The sequence below is a fragment of the Mauremys reevesii genome, linkage group 1 (assembly GCF_016161935.1).
Source record: "Mauremys reevesii isolate NIE-2019 linkage group 1, ASM1616193v1, whole genome shotgun sequence".
Taxonomy (NCBI): Eukaryota; Metazoa; Chordata; order Testudines; family Geoemydidae; genus Mauremys; species Mauremys reevesii.
The window spans coordinates 306,040,723-306,055,965 of record NC_052623.1 but is presented as its reverse complement, the minus strand read 5'-3'; the positions used below and the strand labels follow the sequence as shown (position 1 = coordinate 306,055,965).

At 45.5% G+C, this 15,243-nt stretch overlaps 2 protein-coding genes across 2 annotated transcripts in view; one reads left to right on the top strand and one right to left on the bottom strand.

Annotated features, from left to right (window-relative positions):
• Nucleotides 1-15,243, bottom strand: part of PRICKLE1 (prickle planar cell polarity protein 1) — a 121,416-nt gene that overhangs the window by 88,433 nt on the left and 17,740 nt on the right. The window lies entirely within an intron of this gene.
• LOC120386448 (60S ribosomal protein L35-like) lies at nt 11,388-11,871 on the top strand. The gene has a single exon (XM_039505774.1). It carries the CDS (start codon nt 11,427-11,429, stop codon nt 11,796-11,798), a length of 372 nt encoding a protein of 123 aa, XP_039361708.1. The 5' UTR covers nt 11,388-11,426; the 3' UTR covers nt 11,799-11,871.

Below are 15,243 nucleotides of genomic sequence, written 5' to 3'. Positions count from 1 at the left end.
TGATATGGAAAGTAAATAGAGAAGTGTCATTTAGCTCTTCAAATTACAGAATGAAATGATGAAATTAATAGGCAGAGGGTTTTAAACAAACAAAAGGAAGTTCTTCACAAAACACAGTCAACCTGTGGAACTTGTTGTCAGGGGATGCAGTGCAGGCCAAAAGTATAACCGGGTTCAAAAAAGAATTAGATAAATTCATGGAGGATAGGTCCATCAATCGCTATTGGCCAAGATGGTCACGGATGCATCCCCATACTCTGTGTGCCCCCCCAACCTCTGCCAGAAGCTGCGACTGGACGACAGGGGATGGATCACTCAAAACTGCCCTATTCTGTTCATTTCCTCTGAAGCAGCTGGCACTGGTCACTGTCAGAGACAGGATACTGGCCTAGATGGACCATTTGTCTGACCCAGTATGACCATTCTTATGTTCTGGCAGGTGTTTTTGAAAGCTGTTCTTAAACACCTCTAGTGATGGGGATCACACAACCTCCCCTGGAAGCCTATTCTAGAATGTAACTACCTTATAGTTAGCAAGTTTTTCCTAATTATCTAAACTAAATCTCCCTTGATGCGGATTAATCCCATTGCTTTTTGTCCTACCTTCAGTGTACATGGAGAACAATTGATCACAGCCCTCCTCAGTAGCCTAGAATGAATTTAATCAATGGGCAACTAGTGTCCCAAATTTACTAGGCAGGATGATTTTTGGGCTTCGCTGCAGGAGCTCTCACGTCTGTCCATCCCCACATCCATCCATCCCCAGCCCAGCACTTAATTCTGACCCCCAGCCTCCCAATAAATCCTACCCCCCTATTCCCACATCAGTTCTGCTCCCCACAGACCTCTCTCGGCTCTGCCCCCAATATAGTCTACCCCCATCCCCTCTCCCCAGCCATTCAGCTCCCACTGCAGTTCAGCATCCCCACCCTCATCAGTACAGCACCTCCAGAAGTTTAGCACTGTCCAGCCGTCCCAGCAGTTCTGCTCCCTAGCCTCACTTCTGTTCCTCCTGGGGTTCAGCCTCCTCTCCCAGGCTCAACAGGGGGCCTTTCTTCCCCTTCCAGAGTGTGGGGGCAGTTCCAAGAGTTCTTCACCTCCTTCTGCCCCTCCCCAGGCCAGGCCACATGCTGCAGAGAGGTGGAGGGAAACAAACCATCCTGTCCCAGGTGGTGGTGGTGTGGGGGTGGGGGCTGCTGGGCTTTTTAGCTGCCTTCCCCCACACCTTTGAGAATTGCTTTGGGTTGCTGGGGGGAAGGGAAGGAGGAGAGCGCTTTGCCTACAGCAGTGCTGATTGGTTGTTCAGCCTCAGGAGGCGGCAGTCGGGGCTGACAACCCATCAGAGGGCTCAAATTTGCTAGGAGGACTGGAGTTTCTCATGTCATCACAAGACCAGGTTCCAGCCCAGCCACAATCCTGTTACTGGGGAAAGAATCGTGAGAGTTGGCCGCGCCATTTATGTAGTTCCCAGGAGTGCTGTTTTCTGGAAAGGACACATAAAAATCCTGTTTAAAAACCCCACTGGTATGGAACACAGCAACTCCTCTGAAGTCAGTGGTCTAATGGGAGTGACTTATATGTTCTGAGAGCAGAAATGAGCCTGCAAGACCAGGTGTCATGTTAGCCACACAGAGATGAGTTAAGAAGATCTTTAGAAAGTAATTGTACTCCATAACAAACTATTGGAAAATAATGGATTAAAAATGTGTCTTGACAGGCTTCAACATCTCAGTGAAACATTTAATGGAAGGCCTTTCAGAAATGCAGCTGGAAGTGTTCTGTCAATGGGCCAAATTTAGTCAATTCTGCTGAAATCAGTGTGTCATGCTCATTTAGCAGTAATGAATGTAGCCCAATGTCTTTAAGTATTTCATAGTACTAGCTCTCAGAGCTGCAAACATGCACTGCCATAGCAGGAGCCATAAATAATATACCAGATGAAGTTTTAACTGCATGTGCTCTATGGACTAATATGAGTGAAGATATGTTTACCAAGGTTACTGGAAAAGGTTCAGCCTCCAATTCTACAGCATATTTTGCCTCATACCCTGCAGTTCCAATGCTTGGAACAGAAGAGGGAGTTAGCTGGGTGGGAGAGATCTTCCTGAAGATGTAGATAGGCTGGATCAAAAAGTTTTCTGTCTATGTGTTTTGAACAAAACAAAACAAAAAACAAAGGGGGGGGGGAGTGTCAATGAATGAATTTTGGTAAGAAGTGTCTACTTTCTGCAGAAAATGTCCATTTTCATTGAAAAGCCAAACACTTGAAAACCAAAAAATTTTCAGCTGGAAGCCAAGTGTTTTGATTCAGAAATGCTCCTGTGGTATCTCATGTCCACACTCTATGCGGGCCATGCTCCCCTGCAGGAATGCATCTCTTATCATAGGTGCTGACTCCATGGGTGCTCTGGGGCTGGAGCACCCACGGGGAAAAATTGGTGGGTGCTCTGCACCCACCGACAGCTCCCCACCCTGCCCCCACACCCCAACTCACCTCCGCTCTGCCTCCTCCCGAGCATGCCGCAGCTCCGCTTCTCCCGCCTCCCTCTCAGCGCTTCCCACCGCAAAACAGCTGATTTGCAGCAGCAAGTGCTGGGAGGGAGGGGAGAGGAGAGGGAATGCGGCATGCTCGGGGAAAGGCAGGGCTGGGGGGGGATTTGGAGAAGGGGTCCAATAAGGACAGGGAGGGGGCAGAGTTGGGGCGGGGACTTTGGGGAAGGGTTTGGGATGGGGGTGGGGCAGGAGCAGGAGAGCGTGGAGGCGGGGCGGGGCCGGGGGCACCCACCGGCACCTGGAAAAGTTGGTGCCTATGTCTCTTATGATGCACTGATGACCAGGTATTCCCACGAACAGCATGGAGGTTCAAGAAAAGGGGAGACTGAGGTGCATCATGATATATGTAGTCCAACTAGGGAGTCCAGCCCACAGAGGAGATTTGGGACATAGGACACCCTCACTACAATGCCCATGAACATGGAAAAGGCATTTCCAGATCAAAATTTTTGGTTTTCAGAACAAGCTTTTTTTATTTTTTTCACCAAGATGTTGAAATATTCTGCAGGGTAGCAGGATTGAAGGAGTCTAACCAGCTCGAGTTGTATCCCAATCAGCTAAACCCTCCTGTGTGCTTTTTAGGTCATTGTTTTAATTTGGCTTTTAAATTCCTTTTTCCAGAGTCCAATAGATATTAAATGTTTTTGTTGACAGACTATCAACAATAAAGTTCATCTAAACGAAAGCTATACTACTACTGGTCAGGTAGCTGGACCTGCAAAGTGCTAAAATAAACTCTTGGGAAGGATGAATGTGAGCAAATGCCTGGGAAGGCCCTACGATCTTTCATTCCAGAATTAAATTTGAGTTAACTAGTATCAGCATATCTGAGTTCTGAGTGAGACGTCTGTTTGTTGAAAGAACAAGACAAAAAACAAAGACTGATGTGAACTACGTCCTAAAAATGGGAGAGTATACTATGGCTTCTACTAGCTGTATATTTCCCTCATTTAAACACACACCCTGTTTTGAAAGTTACATGTATAAAAGTAATATTCAATGTTTGTGTCTATATAAGCCACATGATTGTTTCCTTTTGCATTAACACTAAGTTTGTGCCTCAAAATGTTTCATGCTTTCCCAGAATTTTGCATGAGCGTAATCATTCTTAAAATGTATGCATCTGTGTGCAAAGAAACAGCAATTCTATGTAGTCAGACCCAGGAGACATGTTATAGGATCCCTGTAGCCTTGTGAGGACTATAATGGTATAAGTCTTTGAAAAAACAGTTTGTAGTCCCCTCAAGGCATGTGTCATGCTGCCAGATAAGATTAGAATGTGATAAGCTGGAGAAACTTTTTGAAGACATTAAAGAGATCATGTAAGGAAGTGGCTTAAGGGTTATACTTTATCAAACCAACATGTTTAATTGTTTATCACTAACAGCAAATTCTCCTCTTGCTTGTGAAAGTTGGCATTCATTTTTATTTAAAACAGTGTAAACAAAGTTTATCCTTAGAGGTATTTCCAGCAGCTGAAATTACATACAGGTCAAGACCAAGAAAATAATTACCTATGCTGTCTGGTCAACTGCTACTTGTTGGCAGTGCTAGGAATCCTAGAGAATTGTTCAGATTACTGTTGAAATATTATATTCAGAGCGTTGGCACCTAAAACATACCTCTTTACTGCCCCTATTTAAAACTTCCTTGCATTCAGATGCTTTCTTTGTGAATCAGGAATATATTTCACAGCTCTCTGCCATCTGATAAAAGTCACACATTTTGACTTTATATTGCTGTGCAGAGTTTCTCGGGAAGCAGGGCCCCTCAAAGTTGAGTATTTCTCTATAGCAACTTTCATGCCGGGTGACTGCCTGATGAATAAGGCGCAAGGTCTGAACAATGTGTTTCACTCTTGTTAAATGTGAAAACTGTCACACATGAGGCCCAACTCCAGTTTTTAGGCGCATACAATAGGTACCCATTATACTTTTACGGCAAACTAATAAGTGCTTTACAGAATGAGCTCATTGGTACATATTCCATGATGATTACAAAGTAAGTTTTGTGAGACAGAAGTGTCACTTTTGAGAGACTCTTATTACACTATTTAAAAAAAAAAGTTGCATTTCATATGATCAGATATTATACTTATTGCCACTTAGGGTAATGAAAACCCTGTTGAAAATCTAGCCAAGTTATATATTACAGTCAATACACTTTTCCCCCTAATTCATAATTCTTCAGAATCCCTGTACTATCTGGAAACTTTATGACACACAATAAGCACAATTATTTCTCTGTTGCCACTTCTCATGATTTCATAGCAAGTCTCCCAATATTTGGTGTTTTCTTCACATGTCAGCTCTTAGAATTGGGAGATTATGTGAGAATTTCAGCTTGCATTTAAAATAAAAACAATAAAAAGGCAGTTGCTAGTCCTCAAGGCTGTAAAAGCAATCTTGAAACCATAAACCTAAAGGCTCAAAACCAGAAAGCAAATGAAAAAAAAAATAAGGTAATTAAAAAAATAATTCATGATTGTAGAATGCCAGGGGTTGGAAATACTGATGTATAGTAAATTTGCATCACACCTTTTGTTCTTAGGTCCCAGTCCTGGTATGAGCTCCATGCAGGCAGACTCTGCACAAAATACTGTGAGGTTCAGGACCCTGCTCAACAGACACTGAATGATGTGAACAGCCTTTCAAACTCTATGTTCACTTCAATGGGAATATTCTGTTATGAGCTAACATTTTATTTCCATATACACTCCTGCTGTGTGGCACATTAGAGATAACAAACCTATTATCTAGCTAACTGAAAGTTAGCAGGTTATAAAGTTCTTTTGTGAGAATCATCCTAGCTGTGGGTAGGGAATGGTTGGCACTAGACTGAAAAGTATTTACAAGATCAGTGGGACTATTCATGAAAGTAGTGTTTGCAGAGCAAGACCCTTAGGGTATGGCTACACTTGCGAGTTGCAGTGCTGGTAGTTTGCAGCGCTGGTCGTCCAGCTGTGCAGGGACAGCGCTGGAGTGTGGCCACACTGACAGCTACCAGCGCTGCAGTGTGGCCACATTTGCAACATTTGCAGTGCTGTACTGAGAGGTGCATTGTGGGCAGCTATCCCACAGAGCACCTCGTCCCATTTTGGCGCTGAGTATTGTGGGAAGGGGAAGGAAGTGTGTGGGTCATTCCGCTTCCTGTGCCAACGCCCCGTGGTGCATCGCTTCACTTCCCAGGAGTCACAGTTTTCCCGTCCACGTTTCTTGCCATTGTGAGTGCAGCATGCTTTCTGTGTGAAATGGAGCCTGAGCTGCTGAGGACTTTGCTGATGACTGTCGCCAGCACATCACGTTTGGCAGTTGAGCTATTCCTTCAGCTCCAAAGTGACAGTGAGGAGTCCGACGATGATCTGGATTTGCCTGACGCGTGTGACATGAAATTGCTTGTGGCGGTAACGGAAATGCTCAGCACCGTGGAACGCCGCTTTGGGGCTCGTGAAACAAGCACTGAGTGGTGGGATCACATCGTCATGGAAGTCTGGGATGACGAGCAATGGCTGCAGAACTTTCAGATGAGAAAAGCCACTTTCATGGGACTGTGTGCTGAGCTCGCCCCCACCCTGCGGCGCAAGGACACGAGATTGAGAGCTGCCCTGACGGTGGAAAAGCGTGTGGCTATTGCAATCTGGAAGCTGGCAACTCCAGACAGCTACCGATCGGTCGCAAACCAGTTTGGAGTGGGAAAGTCTACTGTGGGAATCGTTTTGATGCAAGTTTGCAGGGCCATTAATCGCATCCTGCTAAGGAGAACCGTGACTGTGGGGAACGTGCAGGACATTGTAGATGGATTTGCAGAAATGGGTTTCCCTAACTGTGGAGGGGCAATAGATGGGACGCATATTCCTATTCTGGCACCACCCCACCTAGCCTCCGAGTACATTAATCGGAAGGGGTATTTCTCTATGGTTCTCCAGGCGCTTGTGGATCACCATGGGCGTTTCATTGACATTTACACAGGCTTGCCTGGAAAGGTGCATGATGCACGCATCTTTCGGAACAGTGGCCTGTTCAGGAAGCTGCAGGATGGGACATTTTTCCCAGACCGGAAGATCACAGTAGGGGACGTTGAAATGCCCATTGTGATCCTTGGGGACCCCGCTTACCCGTTAATGCCTTGGCTCATGAAACCCTATACAGGGAAGCTGGACAGGAGCAAGGGCCGTTTCAACTACAGGCTGAGCCAGTGCCGAATGACTGTGGAGTGTGCTTTCGGGCGTTTAAAAGGATGCTGGCGAGCGCTTTATGGGAAGCTAGACTTGGGGGGAAAGCAGCATCCCTGCGGTTATATCCGCGTGCTGCACCCTCCATAATATTTGTGAAGGGAAGGGTGAAACATTCAGCCAGGCATGGACCAACGACGTACAAGTCCTGGAGGCTGAATTTGCACTGCCAGAGAGCAGGGCTACTAGAGATGCCCACAAAAGGGCTACAAGGATTAGGGATGCCTTGAGGGAGGAATTTGAGGCTGAAAGCCAACAGTAATGGTTTTTGCCTTGACCGGGAGTGAAGTGCACTGGTGACAGTGCTTTTAAGTGCCTGTGTTTTCCTTGGGGTTTGTTACCTGTGTTTTCCTTGGGGTTTGTTATCTTTCACTTTATGCAATAATAAAAACTGTTTCATAATCAAAGAAATCATTTATTTAAAAAAAAATAAGTAAAAGGGCAGGGGTGTTGGTTGTTGAACTGTACATTCATAGGTTTGTATATGTACTGCCAGGAGTGCTGTGCACTTCAGGATTATTATGCTGCATTGTGATGGGGGTTGAGTGCAGAGGGTAAGGGTCGTAGTTCTCTGGGCTCATAGGTGACCGTACAGGTGTCGGGGACAGCTGGTGGTGGTGTAGGTAAGAACCTGGATGCTGGGGAACGGGGTTTGGAGCTGACATTGGTGCACAAGGGAAAGAGGTTTGGGAGGGGGAGGGGTTGGCACGGTAGTGCTCTGCCTGCATGGCTACCAGTGACTGGATACAGTCTGTTTGGCGCGCCATGAGGTTTATAAGCTGCCTCGTGGTTTTCTTCAGCGACAACTCCTTTCTCCTGCTTTGTGTTTCCTTCCAGTGCTGAATTTTGCCTCTCCATTCCTGCGTAGTTTTATTGTCTCTTGCACACTGATTCATAACTGCCTTCACCAAGTCTTCCTTGCTTTTTTTAGGTTTCCTCCTTAGGTTTTGAAGCTTTTTTTCAGTCTCTGATAAGGCCGGTCCAGGACTAGTCAAGGACACTACAAAAATAAAGCAAATGATACATTTTAAGAGAGACTGCATTGTGTATAATCTCAGTGACTTTAGTTTCAAGTCTCACACTGTAGCATTCGTCAGACATTTCAAACACAACTAGAGAATTCACAGCCTCGCAGACATATGGTAAGTGAGGGGAAGACAGTAGAGTAGAAGTTAATAAAACCTGGGAGACATGTTCCTGCCGCGGGTTGCCTGGGCAAGGGGGCTTATTGGTTCATGGGTGCACTGCTGTTTGTGGGCTTTGGGAAAAGCAGAAAGCTGCTGTTGGGACCTGCAATGAAACAGTGTCCCTCCCTCCATTTCCCACAGGAGTTAATACTTGAAGATATCTCCCTGCTGCGGGTTACCTGGGAAGCAAGGGAGGGTCTCCTACAACAATGCGGATTCCGCCCTGGCCCCTATGCAGCTTGCCTGTGTGCAGCAATGGTACCCCCACCCCTCCTGGAACAGTGGCGCGGACGCGTTAGCCTGACTGGGACAGGGACCACACTGGCTCTCCCTTTAAACTTGCTCAAGCGCATTGCCTATGCTCTTGCTGAAACTTTTGAAGAGATTACAGAGGGCGATTACCGCAACGTCATAGACCACATCAATGGGATATTCCAAGTCTAGGCATGCAAGCATGCAGCCATACCCCTCCCCCCTCCTCTCCCAAAACATTTGCATTGCAATAAAAGCTGCTTACCTGTGACCTGCTCCTGTGATTCTTCTGCACCAAGTTCCAGGTGCTGCGACTGGCTAGCTTCCTCCTGGCTTGAGAAGAGCTCCTGACTGCAAGCCTACTGGGACTCCGGGGTGTCTCCCCCCACCACAGTACCCTCACTCTCTGTTTCGATCTCCCCCTCTACCTCCCTCTCCTCTCCCTGCTCTGAACTGTCCATCGTGGTCCTCGGATTTACAGAGGGGTCACCCCCATAAATCGCGTCCAGCTCCTTGTAAAAACGGCAGGTCGTGGGGGCAGCGCCGGATCTGCGGTTCCCCTCACGTGCTTTGCAATAGGCACTCCGCAGCATCTTTACTTTAACCCTGCACTGCAGTGCGTCCCGGTCATGGCCCCTATCCAGCATGGCTCTTGATACCTGGGCAAAGGTATCATAATTCTTACGGCTAGAGCGCAGCTGTGCCTGCACAGATTCCTCACCAAAAACACTGATGAGGTCCATCAGCTCGCCATTGCTCCATGCTGGGGCTCGTTTGCCACGTGGAGGCATGGTCACCTGGAAAGATTCACTGATTGCACTCCACACCTGGCTCAGCAAACAGGAAGTGGATTTTTAAAATTCCCGGGGCATTTAAAGGGCGGGTCACCTGAGGCCAGGGCAGTAGAGTCTGAGCTGATGAGCAGAGTGGCTGAACAGGCATTCTGGGATATATCCTTATACCCTGGAGGCCAATAACAGCGCTGGTGTGTGGCCACACTTTACGACCAGCGCTGCAGCACCAGCGCTGCAATCCTTATTCCTCATGCTGAGCCAGGTGTACGGCCAGCGCTGCAGCCAGGGAGTTGCAGCACTGGATGTGCCCTGCAGGTGTGGACACTTACTAATTGCAGCGCTGGAAAGCCTCCACCAGCGCTGCAACTCGCAAGTGTAGCCATACCCTTAGAGTGTTTACCACTTTGGGCTTATTGTTGTCACTAAAAGATTTAATGAAAAGTTCATTAAAATGGATGAAGGACACTAAGAGAGTGACAACATTGGACTATCTGAACTACAAACTTTGTTTAACACCTATGTTTAACAAATAATATGAATAACTAGGAAGTAATGAAAACATGGTAAACTGAAAAATGTTGTTAGACATTCCTGGTTCAGAAGGACAGGCCGGGGGGGAGGGGAGGGAGAGGGGGGGAAAGGGAGGAGGTGTTGCATTATACATCAATAATACATGCACTTCTTCTGAGGTCTGGAAGGAGGTGAGAGGTAGACCAGTTGAAAGTCTCTGGCAAAAGATGAAAGTGGTGTGGGAAACATGGGGATGTTTTGGAAGGGGTCTACTACAGACCACCAAATCAGAAGCAAGTGGATGAGGCATTTCTAGAACAAATAACAGTAATATCCAAATGAGAAGGCTGAGGTATTTAATGCCTACTTTGCTTCAGTCTTCACTAAAAAAGTTTAACTGTGACCAGATGCTTAACACAATCAATATTAACAACAAGGGAGAAGAAACACAAGCCAGAATGGGGGCGAGGAGGGGAGTTAAAGAATTTTTAGTTAAGTTAGAGGTATTCAAGTCAGCAAGGTCTGATGAAATTCATCTTAGTGTACTTAAGGAACTACCTGAAGCAATCTTAGAAATGTTAGCAATTATCGTTGTGAGGTCAGAGGATGGGTGAGGTCCCAGAGGACTGGAGAAGGACAAACATAGCACCTATGTTTAAAAGGAGGAACAAAAAAAGATCTTGGGAATTATAGACCAGTCAGCCTAACCTGGAAAGATACTGAAATAAAATATTAAACCATCAATCTGTAAGTACCTAGAGGATAATAGGTTATAATAGCCAACATGGATTTGTGAAGAACAAATCATGCCAAACCAATCCAATCTCCTTCCTTGACAGGTTATTGATCTAGTGGATGGGGGTGGGAGGAAGAAGTAGATGTGATATATCTTGATTTTAGTAAGGCCTTTGACACAGTCCTACATGACATTCTTATAAACAAACTAGGGAAATGTGGTCTAGATGAAGTTACTATAAGGTGTGTGCACAACTGGTTGAAAGACTGTACTCAAAGACTAGCTATCAATGGTTCACTGTCAAAGTGGGAGGACATATTTAGTGGGGCCCACCAGGAGTCAATCGCAGGTCCGGTACTATTCAGTATTTTAATTAATGACTTGGATAATGGAATGGAAAGTATGCTTATAAAATATGCATATAACACCAAACTGGGAGGAGTTGCATGCACCTTGGAGGACAGGATTAGAATTCAAAATGACCATGACAAAATGGAGAATTGATCTGAAATAAACAAGATTAAATTCAATATTGCCAAGGGGCGGGGGGGGGGGGGAATCAAACGCACAACAGGCACTATCTAGTTAGGTAGTAGTATAGGATCGGTGGTTTATAGTGGATCACAAATTGAATGAGTCAACAATGTAACACAGTTGCAAAAAAAGGCTAATATCTGGGGCCCTACCAAATTCACGGCCTTGAAAAACACATCGTGGACTGTGAAATCTGATCTCCCCTCGTGAAATTTGGTCTTTTGTGTACTTTTACCCGATACTATACAGATTTCATGGGGGAGACCAGCATTTCTCAAATTGGAGGTCCTGACCCAAAAGGGAGTTGCAGGGGGGTTGCAAGATTATTTTAGGGGGGTTGTGATATTGCCACCCTTACTTCTGCACTGCCTTCAGAGCTGGGTGGCTGGAGAGTGGCGGCTGTTGGCCAGGCACCCAGCTCTGAAGGCAATGCCCCCGCCAGCAGCAGTGCAGAAGAGTGGAAATACCATACCATGCCACCTTTACTTCTGCGCTGCTGCCTTCAGAGCTGGGCTGTTGGAGAGTGGCGGCTGCTGACTGAGGGCCCAGTTCTGCAGGCAGCAGCATAGAAGTAAGGGTGGTAATACCATAGCCTGCTATCCTTCCTTTCGCTCCGAGCTGCTGCCGACATGGCTAAGATCAAGGCCCGCGACCTGCGAGGGAAGAAGGAGGAGGAGCTGCTGAAGCAGCTGGATGACCTGAAGGTGGAGCTGTCCCAGCTGCGGGTGGCCAAGGTGACTGGCGGAGCCGACTCCAAGCTGTCCAAGATCCGGGTTGTCCGCAAATCCATTGCCAGAGTGCTGACTGTCATCAACCAGACCCAGAAAAAGAACCTGAGGAAATTTTACAAAGGCAAAAAGTACAAGCCTCTTGACCTACGGCCGAAGAAGACTCGTGCCATGCGCCGCAGATTAAATAAGTACAAAGAAAGTTTGAAGACCAAAAAACAGCAGCGAAAAGAGCGCCTGTACCCTGTCCGGAAGTTTGCTGTTAAGGCATAAACCTTTTGCATACTATGGATCTGTCAATTATATTGGCCAGCTTTTTCTCATTAAACATCAAGTTGTTTGGAAACTGAAAAAAAAAAAAAATCCTTACTTCTGCACTGTTGCTGGCTCTGCCTTCTGAGCTGGGCTCCCAGCCAGCAGCTGCCACTCTCCAGCTACCCAGCTCTGAAGGCAGCGCCGCCACCAGCAGCAGCGCAGAAGTAAGGGTAGCAGTACCGCAATCTCTCCCTACAACAACCTTGTGACCCCCCCCCCAAAAAAACCTCCTTTTTGGATCAGAACCCCTACCATTACAACACTGTGAAATCTCAGATTTAAATAGCTGAAATCATGAAATTTACTATTTTTAAAATCCTATGGTCATGAAATTGACCAAAATGGACCTGGAATTTGGTAGGGCCCTGGGGAATTATCCAATTTCACGTGGCACTTTGAGGCCTGAGCTACAGTACTGTGTCCAGTTCTGGGTGCCACTCTTCAGGAAAGATGTGGATAAATTGGAGACAGTTCAGAGGAGAGTAAGAAAAATGCTAAAAGATTTAGAAAACTTGACCTATAAAATTTTTTTAAAAAACTGAGCATGTTTAGTCTTGAGAAAAGAACTGATGCGGGACCTGATAACAGACTTCAAATATGTTAAGGGCTGTTGTAAAGAGGACTGTGATCAGCTGTTCTCTATGTCCACTGAAGGTAGGACAAGAAGTAATTGGCTTAATCTGCAGCAAGGGAGATTTAGGTTGAATATTGGGAAAAATTTTCTAATTATAAGTATAATTAAGCATTGGAATAGGCTTCCAAAAGAGGTTCTAGAATCCCCAACATTCAAAGTTTTTAAGAACAGGTTAGACAAACACCAGTCAGGGATGGTCTGTATGCTTGGCCCTGCCTCAGCACGCGGGCGGGGGTGGGGGTGGGGGCTGGCCGGGATGATCTCTGTAGGTCTCTTCCAGCCTTAGATTTCTATGAATTATTGTATGGTAAAGCCACTTTAATTCATAGTAAAGTAACGGAACAAATGCTGAGAAAAAAAAGATGTGTAAGTCCCTAAAGGACAGTGGAAGAGGAAAAAAAAAAAAGTTATACAAGACAAGCTTGCTATCTTATCAACTAATAAAATTAACATCTGAAAGGAATGCAGATATATTATATCTGGATTTTAGCAAAACATGTGCTATACCACCTCAGATAAACTTATATGGGGGGAAAATGTTAAAATTGGATTGGATAAAAGCACTGTCACAAGGATTGAAAGTTAACTAAAGAACAGTAAACATCAAGATATCATTGTTGGAAGGTGTGCCCCTTGTTTTACATAACTTCTATTTAGTATCTGAATGAAGGAGTAAAAAAAGCACATTAAGGCCCTGATACTGTACAGTGATCCACACAAGTAAAACCTTATAGCTAAAGAGACGTCAATGGGGCTCTGGAGGGTCACTTTGCAGGAGTGGGACCTAATGTTGCTTATGAACCTAAGTTGGACAGAGACAGCAAGAGCAGAAAGGACAGAAGTAATACAAGGAATTTACAGAAGTTGAGGGAAGGTAATAAATGGAGCCAATCTAGAAAAAGAGGAGAGAATAGTACAGTGAGAACGTAGAACACAGATATGAAAAGTCCGAGGGGCAACTGTGGAGACAAAATCATAGAGGAGTATTAATGAAATGATGCAAAGAAAAATACATTGTGATTTTGGGGATGCAATTATTATTATTATTTGTATTACCATAGTGCCTAGGACTCCTAGTCATGGAGCAGGACCCCACTGTGCTAAGTACCGTACAAACACCGCCTACAATCTAAGTTACTGTTGTATCACATCAGAGGCCAGGGAGGAAATACTACAGGCATGCAGAGAAAGACGGATAATATTTAGGATACTACATACAGTTCTGAGTATCTTGGTAACACAAAGATCTCAACCACCTGGAAGAGAGGAGATAAGAAGAATGCAAATCACTAAACGCCTGGGTGGGGTGGGAGGGGATTTATTTAGAAGGAAAGGTTAAAAACAACTGAATAGGAATGGCTTAGTTAAACATCGACTAGAAGGTTGTTTGTGTGTATGTGGGACAATGTTGACTATTTCCAAGTACTTGTAGTTTTAGTGTTTGGATGAATACCAGAAAGTGGTGTAGAGAATGTCCTTTGTGTAAAAAAGAAGTCGAAAGTATTTGTTTAGGATGGCACCTATGCTTAATTTCATCCTGTTCATGCTGTTTATTTTTAAGTTTCAGGAATTTTTTCCCTACATTCATCTTAACACTGAGTGCGGAACACTTTCCCCAAGAGAACTGATGGAAATGCAATCACACGAGACATTTAAAATTAGACTGAACAAAGCATTTTCATACAACCCCACATTGCAAGCTAGACCAAATACCCCCAAGTGATTCGCATTTACTCCTCCCAATCCTCCCCAGATATAAAGTTTATATAGCAGCCAACATTTATCTCTTCATATTAATATTAATGTATTAACTAAAACAGTACAGAATCACATTAGGATAAATATACCCAAAGGAGATGCCTTCAGTACCTATAAGGTTTGCCTACTCAGCCTCAACCCAGGTTTTGAGTGGTTTGGTATAATTGGCTGAATTCTGTACATGAACCTTCCCACTTCACACATGCAGTCACATATATTTTCCATATATTCCAATCAGGTATTTTGTCCTTGCATAACTCTGTAATGGCTGAACTAATTTTGTCTACCAAACAACCCCCATTTGAACAAGGATATCACAGTTCAGCACTAGCTGCCTCTTTGAATCCTTTCTAGTCTCTGAATGCACCCTTTCAGGTGCACCTTCAACTCTCAGGGTGGAATCCTGGAATTTTCCCCACTCTTACACAAGGTCTCTGGCCCATGCTGCAGACCCTCTTCCGGCTCCTCCAGAACCTCTTGTTGAAGTTCTGGCTGCACTTTTCCCCACACCTTTTTATGTATGCACACCCAATCCATGGCCCCACAAAGTCGTGGGACCACCTCATCAACCTCCTCCTAGCCATGGCCAAAGTGGTCATTTATAACACAAGGGAGAGGAGGTTGGCTGAGGGGGCCTGCGACTGTGGGGCCTGTTTTTGTTCTTTCATCCATTCACACATCTGGGCAGAGTTCCCCTGGGCGGCATCCGGTGGATCCTGGAATGCTTTTGTGGAGCCATGGGCGCTGTCCGGGGTTCTCTGCTCAGTGTCCCCTTCCGGTTCCCTAGTTTTGGCCCTTTGACCTTTGACCTGTCACTGCTTTTTTTCCTTTCATTGTCCCCCATGTTTAGTTGAGCACTGAGTCCAGTAGCAAATCTGCAGGCTTGGGGAGGGGCCTTTAGCAGTGAACGGGCTTGTGCCCGTCCACTTCCCAGCACTCAATATGACCAGGTCTCCGGGATACAGCACTCTGTCAGTCAACCATAATTACTCAGCAGGCCCAACTGGATTC